General features: G+C 38.2%; 1 protein-coding gene across 4 annotated transcripts in view; it reads right to left on the reverse strand.

The window, feature by feature from the left end:
- Positions 1 to 579: 579 nt before the first annotated feature.
- Positions 580 to 12,088, reverse strand: part of PAK1 (p21 (RAC1) activated kinase 1) — a 161,661-nt gene continuing 150,152 nt past the window's right edge. For all 4 annotated transcript variants that reach the window (XM_027531450.1, XM_027531449.1, XM_027531451.1 and 1 more), the window contains 3 exons: positions 9,113 to 9,309; positions 6,571 to 6,708; positions 580 to 1,894 (listed from right to left, as the gene is read on the reverse strand). In XM_027531450.1, coding sequence (XP_027387251.1) covers positions 1,808 to 1,894; positions 6,571 to 6,708; positions 9,113 to 9,309 — 422 coding nt within the window. In that variant the 3' untranslated portion in view covers positions 580 to 1,807. The remainder of the gene's footprint in view (positions 1,895 to 6,570; positions 6,709 to 9,112; positions 9,310 to 12,088) is intronic.

Raw genomic sequence — 12,088 nt, forward strand, 5'->3', positions numbered from 1 at the left:
TTCCCTGTGCTATACCGTAGGGTCTTATTGCTTATCCATTTTAAATATAGCAGTTCAGACCTTTTTTTTTTTTTTTTGGCCATGTCACCCACTCTGAATCCCAGGGACGGGGGAGCCTGGTGGGCTGCCATCTATGGGAGTCGCACAGAGTAGGACACGACTGAAGCAACTTAGCAGCAGCAGCAGCAGCAGCACAGCATGCAGGATCTTAGTTCCCTGACCAGGGATCAAACCCATACCCCCTGCAGTGGAAGGGCATAATCATAACCACTGAATCACCAGGGAATCCCCTAGACTTCCACTAGAACCTACACCACTGCTATCTGGCTGTCTGGTCTTCAAACTACACCACTGGCTTTCATGGGTCTTCACCTTTGCAAAAGTGTTAAGAATAAAGAATACACAATAAAGTAAGTATATAGTGGTAAAGCAGCATCTTATCTGCAACTTAATCTCAAATGATTTTGGAAGAAAGAATATTTTTATAATATATGTATATTTTCTTAACTTGGAAAAAATCAAAATAAAAAATTAGAAAAAAAGGGAAGGGAAAAAGGAAAGAAAGGCATACACCAAATAGAACATTTTCATCTCCTTTTATTGAAGGAAATAAAACTGCAGAGGCAGTGGTACCTCAGAGCATGACAAGGTAGCCATTGGGGCTAACATGACAAGCCACAATGCTGGCCAGGGGTCCTACCATAATGGGAGGACCAAAACCACAAAGACAGCAGGAGGTAGCAAACATCCCCAACACCCAATGCAAGCATTTCCATTTGCAGAGAGCTTGGCCATGCAGTGTAAAAACAGGGTCCCCTCACAGCTGGCAGACTATCATCTCAGGCCAACAAATCCATCCAAAACAAACATGTAGTTTCAGATTTGGAGTTCTTTCTTTGACCCAGAGATTAGGGCAATCAGAAGATGAGTTAATCTTTTAGCTCCTTGTTGCAGATGGAAAAACATGCTGAGTTCTTCAAACATCACATAGGTATAGCTGGACAGGTTCTGATGCCCAGCTTTGTTCTAAAAGCAGTTGTTGTTTTTTTTTTTTTTCCTTGACTTCTCACACTGCTCTCACCCAGCATGTGCCCTAGGAAACTTCTCAATGTTCTAAACAAGGACAGAATGGGGGCAGCAGCCTAGGGGAATTTTAAGGAGTCAAAAGCGGCTACATAGCCAAGATCATTTCACAAGAAGTAGCATGGGGAACACGATTGGATATAGATCCTCCCAAAAAGATGCTTGAAGCATACACAAAGAAAAACATGGTAGCTCTCCCACCCATATCAGGATCAGCTATGCCAAAGTCATGGTCCAGAAAGAAGAGCCATTTCATGTCCTGGCTGAGTATCACCCGCATGGCATTCCTTGAGCTATTCCTATTTTCAAGTACAATAATGTGTTTGGGCAGTCTGATAACAGAAAAGCAAGCACTGAAAAATATCTCAACTAATCACAAGTTGATAATGTTATAAAGTCAAAAATTTATATAGTCAAGAACTGATTGGTTGGGGGGGTGGGCAGAAATAGGAATCCAAGGATTTATTCATGTAAGTCCTTGGTCATAAATCACCCTCACATCCACAGGTTGGGAGCAAATTCCTTATTTTAAAATGGCCATCATCCAATTAGTTAATTGTAGTTCTCTTCAATGCTGGACACATGGTTTTCAAGGATCAGTCTTGAGAGCACTAGACCAGGAAATGGGAGGAGAAGGCAAGGAAGAGCATCAGGGGTTGGAATTTCCGAAATGAGCATTTATTTCACAGAAGGCTTGGCACAATGAGGCTGGGGTGATGTGGTTTTAGTGATTGTTCTTGGTTGCTTCCTTTGCAGCAGCAATCAGTGGAGTGAGGCTGGAGAGAGGCTTGGCAATCTTCAGAAATTGATGCTAGAAAGGAGAAAAAGAACAAAAGACACATGACAATTTACCATTATTTTTTAGCAACCATTACAAGGTTTTCAGGGCATCCATGTTTGTATACTGTACAGATCATCAACTTCAAATTGAAGGACATCTTTTAAAGATAACATATCTACCTACAGCTAAATACATGTCTATCCTATATCCTACCAATTCCACTTCTAGATGTATTTCAAGAGAAGTAAGTTTTTGAATTCACCAGAAGACACACACATAAATGCTCACTGCAGTTTTACTTATGATAGTCAGAAATGAAAGAACCTAAATGTCCCAAGAGACTGAAAGAATGAGTAACATTATATTCATAGAATACTATACAAAAATTACAGAGCAATAAAAAGGAATAAGTAATTGATACATTGATAATAGGATGAATCCCACAGAAGACATGCTGTATGAAAGAACACATACATAAGAAGAGATCGTACTGTATGATTTCATTTTATATAAGTCCAAAATATGGTGATAATCAGAATAATAATGAGCTCAGAGGGAAGGTTATTAACTGATTATGACCCAATGGTACACTACAATTCTGCATTTCAGAAGCACTGATTTGGGAATCTGTTGTTCTATCCTTGTGTTTAGTAAGGTTAATTAACCCAGGAAGGACTTGGTCCTTTTCCAAGTCACTTTCACTGGGCTATACTGTGGGCCATACCCACAACCATTAAAGACAACCATTGTGGTAAAAACACCATTTGAAAATTACTTTTATGTTTTCAGTAAAAAAACATTATAGAAAACAGTCATCATAGAACTCTGAACTCGCAACTAAAAATGACTTTTCTTCATTTTACTAGTGAAAAGGCTTTGTGTCTTGAGGTGTAGAATGTTTCTCCCATTGGATAAGAAACATAGGAACTAACTAACATATTTTCTTTTCTGTCTTCACTACCAGGACACTAAGAACCAAATTTGATGTTTAAACAAAACTATTTAATGCAAATGATTAGTATGTTTGATTCTTCTGGCCATCCTCATAAGTCTCTTTTATTAATCATATTGTATATGTGTATACACACACATTAAATTTTAAAATTTCTATATTTCTATATATAGAAATATCTACAAATATTCTTTGCTAGAAGTGCTTCAAATTCTTTTTTTTTAATTAATTTTATTTTATTTTTAAACTTTACATAATTGTATTAGTTTTGCCAAATATCAAAATGAATCCACCACAGGTATACATGTGTTCCCCATCCTGAACCCTCCTCCCTCCTCCCTCCCCACACCATCCCTCTGAACAGAGATGGGACTCAAAGAGGTACTGAGAATAAGAAACTATTACTACAAAAGGAATAGAAGATCTTGGCTAAATTATAAAGATATGAATTCCAACAAAAGCCCCTATGTATTTCTATCCATATATATCGTTCTCACAGGAGAAACAGATGTGAAGCTTTCATGATCTGAGATTCTGAAAGTCATCATTTAGAATATTTACAATGTACGGTAACAAGTTAAAGAGTCAGTGTTCTCAGATTGCATGTTTATACAATTCCCCTGAGTTGAGAAAGCATCATGATCCAACACCCAATTAGGAGGCCTCAGTTTCCTTCTCTGTGTAATGAATAAATCAGACAAGATAAGCTCTAAGGTCTTTCCAGCTTTAACACTTGGAACCAGACAGTGGCCAAGAATATACACACTTGAGAGCCAAATACACATAGATTTAAATCCTGGATCCACCATTTCTCAGTTACTTTAATCACGCAAAGTTATTGAACACTTGAAATCTCAGTTTCCTCACCTGTAAAAATGGGAATACAAAAATCTATAAATCACAGGTTTATTAAAAAAGAATAGATTAAAAAAATATATAAAGTGCTTAGTGCCTAGAATATGATAAAGATTCAACACAATGCATTTATTATTTGTCATGTATTATTATACCAGGAAAAAAACTCTAGAGGACATTAATCTTTCAGTAACTATATTTTAATACCTAGTCAACAATATCATCTTGAGGCTTAAACTATTTGCACATTTCCCAAAGCTTGGTGTTTCCAGAAAAAACTTCATATGAAAGGAAAAGGATCCTATATTATATATACTGCCTGTTATAAGGAGGTTTTGTCCCAAAGGATGCTAGAAACTAATGGGCTTGGCAGAACCCAGATCTCATATCTAATATATCAATGCTCTGTAGTCAGTAACTCTGATTACAAAGAGATGATAAATATCTCCAGAAGGTAACATTTCAATGAAGGTTTAAGCAATTCCATTCAATTCAACAAACATTTTCTGAATACCTATTTTTTAATTGAAGTATAGTTGATATACAATGTTATATAAGTTTATTGTTGTTGTTTAATCACTAAGCCATGTCCGATTCTTTTGCAACTCCATGGACTGTAGCCTGCCAGGCTCCTTTGTCTATGGGATCTCCCAGGCAAGAATACTGGAGTGGCTTGCCATTTCCTTCTCCGGTGAATCTTCCCAACCCAGGGATCGAACCTGCATCTATTGCATTGGCAGGCAGATTCTTTACCATTGAGCTATTAGGGAAGCCCATTGCATAAGTCACAGGTATATAATATAGTGCTTCACAATTTTTATAGGTTACACTCCGTTTATAACTAAGTATAAAATATTGGCTATATTTCCTGGGTTATACAATATATCCTTACAGCTTGTTTTACATATCATAATTTGTATCTCTTAATACCCTACCCATATAATGTCCCTCCCCTACTTTCCCTCTCTCCACTGGTAACCACTAATTTATTCTCTATATCTGTGAATCTGTTTCTTTTTTGTTATATTAACTAGTTTATTTTACTTTTTAGATTCCACATATAAGTGATGTCATACAATATTTGTTTTTCTGTCTGACTTATTTCACTTAGCATAATATCCTCCAAGTCCATCCATGTTGTTGCAAATGGCAAGATTTCATTCTTTTTTATGGTTGAGTAGTATTCATCCACATCTTCTTTATCCATTCATCTCCTGATGGACACTGAGGTCACTTACATATCTTGGCAATTATAAATAATGTTGCTATGAACACTGAGTTGCATGTATCTTTTCATATTAGTTTTTGTTTATTTCATATATATATCCAGGACTGGAACCACTGGGTCATATCATAGTTCTGTTTTTAGTTTCTTGAGAAACCTCCATATTGTTTTCCATATTAGCTGTACCAATTTATATCCCCATCAAGCGTGTAGGAGGGTTCCCTTTTCTCCACATCCTTGTCAACATTTGTTATTTGGATTCTTTTTGATGACAGCCATTCTGACAGGTGTGAGGTGATTTCTCACTGTGGTTTTGATTTGCATTTCCCTGATATTTAGCAATACTAAGCATCTTTTCATGTGCCTGCTGACCATCTGCATTTTCTCTTTGGAAAAATGTCTATTCAGGTCTTCTGCCCATTTTTTAACTGGGTTGTTTGTAGGGTTTTTTTTTTTTTTTTTTTCCTGAGGTGTATGAGCTGGTTATATATTTTGGATATTAATGCTTTATCAGTCATATCATTTGCAAATGTTTTCTCCCACTGAATACCTATTTTGATTCAGGTCCCAGGTAAGAGGAAACCAAGGATTAATAACATAGAAGCTATGATCTACTAACAGTAAAGAAGACAGAATTGTTCATAATTAGCTTTAATGTGATGCAGTATGGTACATCCTGCCCTGCCCTGCCCTGTGTTAGTCCTCAAAATACAAAAGTTTTATGACTTTTGTATACTGACTGACTGTGCAAATCTATACATTACTCATTGTCATTAAGTTGCATGTCACACTTAGTAAATCACCAGTTGGCAATGTAATAAAATAACACTAGTAATGAGAAATTGTAACTGAAACATAAATGCTAAATATAGATAATGTGGTCAACTAAAAGCAAATTTTGAAACCATATTAAATAATTATGGTATAACTTCAGGATTAAGCTGGTGGAATATATAAGGCTGGGTAAACCCCCAACTTCAGGTTCCCCACAGCCTGTCACGATCTCACTCCAAACAAGCAGACTATAGGGACCTTCCTGGTGATCCAATGGTTAAGACTCCAAGCTTACACTGCAGAAGGGCACAAGTTTGATCCCTGGTCAGGGCACTAAGATCCCGCATGCCATGTGACATGGCCAAAAAACTGAAATAAATGAACAAACAAGCAGACTATCATTCCCACCATCTGCAAGGGTTTCCATGAAGAAACTAGGAAGAATTGAAATGCTGCACTAACTATCCTCTAAATGAAATGCTGCACTAACTATCCTCTTTCCTAAAAATCTATCTTTTGGGTTTATCCCAGTAAAATATAACTTGTATAAGATTTGCATGCAAAAAATTTCTTCTCATCAAGACTCAAACTCTGCTAGACTAATTCAGGCAGAACAAAACAAGCACCAAGGGAAGATAAAGGCAAAGCTCAATAAGAGCTCAGAAAATAACTCTGTAAGATATAGTCTAGGAGAAAGTACAGAGTTTTAATAGGCTGAGGAAGAGCCCAAGGGAGTAACATGAGCAAAGGTCCAGGGATGAACAAGATGAGGGGAATAGGAGTGTGGGACGAGCTAGAAGAAAAGCCTAGTTCTGTAACAGCCATACAAAAATGCAGCAAAAAAAAGCCCTGGTTATGTGATTCTCTGAATTAGGTGCCTCCCTACATAGGGACAGTTACCTGCAGCAGTTCTTTAGCCGAACCTCTCTTCTCCACATCCATCTCAAGACAGCGGTTCAGAAAGTCTCGGAAGATAGCTGACAGCTTCTCTGGGTTCTGAAGCTCTGGGGTCCCATTGGTGGCAATGAGGTACAAGGCCTGGAAATACAAACAGAATTGCCCTGGGCTCTACCTGGGGTTCTTTCCTGGTTCCCAGACAGGCTGTCAAGAAATATGGTTGGCTGCCTTCAGCCTTCAGAAGACAAAGAGGCAGCCTCAGTATACTGGAGAGAATATGACTTAAGAGCCAAATTTCCAGTGGATTTCTAACTTCCTCATCTGTAAAACAGGGATGTTAACAGTGCCTATCTCACATGTCTGTAAAATAAAATGATAACATATTGAAAGCACTTCATAAGCTTATGAAGTGTGTTACAGATCCAAGCATTTATTATTATTGATTTAAATCTAAATGGTTTACTATACATTTAGCCTAATGAGTTAAACACCAGCCATTTACTGAAGGAAATTTATTATTCCTAGTGCCATCATCTCAGTCATCTAAAAACTGATCTCTTCTAGCAGGAAAAGAATATATAAAGGAACTGTTCCATAAAGGAGCAATCTGTTTCACTGCTGCCATCCTGGTTCTCTAATATGAAGCCATCTCCTGGGAAAGATAAAGAAAATCATCATACTAAACCTTTTAAAGCAATCTGAACTTTATTTTGTAAAGTGTTTACACAAACACTATCTCATTTAATGACCACAATAACTCTGGGTAATAGGCAGGGCAAGAATTATCATCCCCATTTCATAGATAAAGTCCTAAAACATAAAGAGATATGCTTGGCATCATGCTGTTTACACAACCTCATGTCCTCTGACTTTGATCCCAGTCTTATTTCTGTTACTACTACTCATCATCATTTTCAAGGCACTCTAAGGTGGAGGAAGACGAGTGGCATGTGGATCCACAGGGCAATACTGGGAGCCAAGAGAAGAAACTATGGAAGGTAGTTTCAGTTTGGTACACTAAAACACTTTTCAATAATCAGGGCTATCCAAGAGGTAACCGGCTAAAATTACATGACTGTTGATTAGCGACAAAACTCAGGGAATTCTTACACCGAATGAGAGGTTGGAATAAATAACAAAATAAAAACAATCAGAATAACTCTCACATTTGCCCATAATCAAAATTACCACCCTACATCTGTATTCACATATGCTGCTTTCCCTCTCCTATTATAATAATAAACTGTCCAAGTTCTAATTTGATGATCTTTACTTCAGTATTTGATCCAACCCCCCTGATCTACTTAAGGATATCACTATCTCTCCTACAGATGTCACATCACTCTTGTACATGACCATTTTCCTCTCTACTAGATAATTCTCATCAGCACAAAAACATGCTATGATAATATCATCTTCAAAACAAAAAAAGAAAACCCCCCTAGTCTCTACTTCAAGATATGGCTCCACTCACTTCTCTGTTAGCATAACCGCAAAATTCCTCTGAAAGAAAACAATGAAAAGTAACTGCTTATACATGTCATTTCTTCACTCTGGTGGATTTACTCTAATCAGACTTTCATTCCCATCACTCCAGTGAAACTGACTGTCAAAGTCATCAATAACCTTCACACAGGCCAATCTTATGATCATTACCTAGGATTATCTTAAATGCAACATAGTCACATTTGACACACTGGTCCATTCTCCTTCTCAAAACACTTTGTCCTCTTGGCCTCCGGGACACGTCTCTCAGTTCTCCTTCTACCAGGAAGGCTGCCCATTAGTCAACTTTGCTGGTTCCTCTAATTTGTAAACATGAGAGTATTCCGGGTATCAGTACTACCTGACTCCCTAGGTGAGTGATCTCATTATCATCTACCTCTGATTTTTAAATAAACCAACTATATAATACCTACTAATAAATTTGTATTTCGAGTCCTGAATACTCACTCTTGAACTCTGAACTCTGATGCCCAATTCTACTCAATACCTCCACTTAAGATGTCTAATAAACATTTTAACTTAACATGGTCAGAACCTTGTCCACTCTGCTCACTCACTTCAGGGACACTAGTCTACTTGGTTTTCCCAAGGATGTATCAAGTATGTTCTCTAAACAAGTTCTTTATACACTTGATAACTCGAAAATTCTTACTTCAGATTAATCTCAAGGCTCATTCCTTTTTTCATTTTTCTTTTTATTTTTTCATTCCTTTTTTTTCTTCAGATTTCTCCTCAGATAAGTTATAAGAGAGGAATTCATTCTCCACCTAAAATAAAACAGCACACTTCTCTGTCCTTCCCCCTCTTACTCTCTATTTCTTTCACAGCTCTTATCTTCTGTTACTATATACTAATTTGTTTTATTATTATCAGAACCGTTTCTTGCCCATAAGAACTCAAAAAAATCACTGAATATATGAATGAATGACTGCTAATTTACATTTTCTTTAAGCATGTATGCTTTATCACTGCCTAGTTTGATCCAGAAAAGAGAAATTCAACAGCCCAAACATCTTGATATGGGACGAGTAACACTCACTCTCAGAGGGTTTTCGTTGAGGTATGGGGGCTCCCCTTCAATCATTTCAATGGCCATGATGCCCAAGGACCAAATGTCAACCTTAGGCCCATAGGCTTTCCGGGTTACAACCTCTGGTGCCATCCAGTACGGTGTTCCCACCATGGTGCTCCGTTTGCTCTGCTCTGGGGTGATCTGAGCACAAAATCCAAAATCAGCTGAAAAAGAAAAGACAGAAACGATTCATATGCAGAGTGTTCCTTCTATAAATAGTGCATGCCTCCCTCTAGGTATCAAGCTCTCCCGGTGTCCTAGCCACTACATCCCTTGTCTCTCCAAAGCTGGAGTCACATAACTACCACCTTCATATCCAGCTCCTAGGCTCTGCCCTGTTCAGACTTTAAGGAGAAACATGAAACATTTCTACCTTCCTACTCCTCCTCAAACCAGAAACACTAGGCATTAAAGGCTAAGCTGCCCATTTTGACACCTATTACCTGCCTCAATTCTGCTTTATTCCTGAAAACCATCCCCATACACCAGTATCTGGTTACGAGGTCCTTATTTTATTTCCCAGGCATGAAACCCTAATCATCTACAACTAGGCATGACAAAATATGGTCCACTTGAGAAGGGAATGGCAAACCACTTCAGTATTCTTGCCCTGAGAACCCCATGAACAGTATGAAAAGGCAAAAAGATAGGATACTGAATGACAAACTCTCCAGGTCGATAGGTGCCCCATATACTACTGGGGATCAATGAAGAAACAATTCCAGAAAGAATGAAGAGACGGAACCAAAGCAAAAACACCACCCACCTGCGGATGTGACTAGTGATAGAAGCAAAGTCCAATGCTGTAAAAAGCAATATTGCATAGGAACCTGGAATGTTAAGTCCATGAATCAAGGCAAGTTGGAAGTGGTCACACAGGAGATGGCAAGAGTGAACATAGGCATTTTAGGAGTCAGCAAACTAAAATGGACAGGAATGGGTGAATTTAACTCAGATGACCATCATATCTACTGCTGTGGGCAAGAATCCCATAGAAACAATGGGGTCACCATCACAGTCAACAAGAGTCCGAAATACAGTACTTAGGCACAATCTCAAAAACGACAGAATGATTTCTGTTCGTTTCCAAGGCAAACAATTCAATATCACAGTAATACAAGTCTATGTTGCAACCAGTAACACTGAAGAAGCTGAAGTTGAAGGGTTCTATGAAGACCTACAAGACCTTCTAGAACTAACACCCAAAAAAGATGTCCTTTTCATTATAGGGGACTGGAATGCAAAAGTAGGAAGTCAAGAAACACCTGGAGTAACAGGCAAATTTGGCCTTTGAGTACAGAATGAAGCAGGGCAAAGGCTAATAGAGTTTTGCCAAGAGAATTCACTGGTCGTAGCAACACCCTCTTTCAACAACACAAGAGAAGACTCTACACACGGACAACACCAGATGGTTAACACTGAAATCAGATTGATTATATTCTTTGCAGCCAAAGATGGAGAAGCTCTATACAGTCAGCAAAAACAAGACCAGGAGCTGACTGCTCAGATCATGAACTCCTTATTGCCAAACTCAGACTTAAACTGAAGAAAGTAGGGAAAACCACTAGACCATTTAGGTATGACCTAAATCAAATCCCTTATGATTATACAGTGGAAGTAATAAATAGACTCAAGGGATTAGATCTGATAGAGTACCTGAAGAACTATGGAAGGATGCTCATGACATTGTACAGAAGACGGGAATCAAGATCATCCCCAAGAAAAAGAAATGCAAAAAAGCAAAATGGCTGTCTAAGGAGGCCTTACAAGTAGCTGTGAAAAGAAGAGAAGCAAAAATCAAAGGAGAAAAGGAAAGATATACCCATTTGAATGCAGAGTTCCAAAGAATAACAAGGAGAGATAAGAAAGCCTTCCCCAGATATCACTGCAAAGAAATAGAGGAAAACAATAGAATGGGAAAGACTAGAGATCTCTTCAAGAAAATTAGATATACTAAGGTAAGGTTTCAATACAAAGATGGGCACAATAAAGGACAGAAGCAGAAGATATTAAGAAGAGGTGGCAAGAATACATAGAAGAACTTCACGATCCAGATAATCATGATGGTATGACCACTCACCTAGAGCCAGGCATCCTGGAATGAGAAGTCAAGTGGTCCTTAGGAAGCCTCATTATGAACAAAGCTGGTGGAGGTGATGGAATTCCCGTTGAGCTATTTCCAATCCGAAAAGATGATGCTGTGAAAGTGCTGCACTCAAGATGCCAGCATATCAGGAAAACTCAACAGTGGCCACAGTACTGGAAAAGGTCAGTTTTCATTCCAATTCCAAAGAAAGGCAATGCCAAAGAATGCTCAAACTAATGCACAATTGCATTCATCTCACATGCTAGTAAAGTAATGCTCAAAATTCTCCAAGCTAGACTTCAACATACATGAACTGTGAACCTCCAGATATTCAAGCTGGTTTTAGAAAAGGCAGAGGAACCAGAGAGCAAATGGGCAACAACAGTTGGATCATCGAAAAAGCAAGAGAGTTCCAGAAAAACATCTACTTCTGCTTTATTGACTACACTAAAGACTCTGAGTGTGTGGATCACAACAAACTGTGGAAAATTCTGAAAGAGATGGGAATACTAGACCACCTGACCTACCTCTTAAGAAATCTGTATGCAGGTCAGGAAGCAACAGTTAGAACTGCACATGGAACAACAGACTGGTTCCAATAGGAAAAGGAGTACATCAAGGCTGTATATTGTCACCATGTTTATTTAATTTATATGCAGAGTACATCATGAGAAATGCCAAGCTGGATGAAGCACAAGCTGGAATCAAAATTGCCAGGAGAAATATCAATAACCTCTGATACGCAGATGACACCACCCTTATGGCAGAAAGTGAAAAACTAAAGAGACTCTTGATGAAAGTGAAAGAGGAGAGTGAAAAAGTTGGCTTAAAACTCAGCATTCAGAAAACTAAGATTA

The sequence above is a fragment of the Bos indicus x Bos taurus genome, chromosome 29 (assembly GCF_003369695.1).
Source record: "Bos indicus x Bos taurus breed Angus x Brahman F1 hybrid chromosome 29, Bos_hybrid_MaternalHap_v2.0, whole genome shotgun sequence".
In the NCBI taxonomy this organism is placed as follows: domain Eukaryota; kingdom Metazoa; phylum Chordata; class Mammalia; order Artiodactyla; family Bovidae; genus Bos; species Bos indicus x Bos taurus.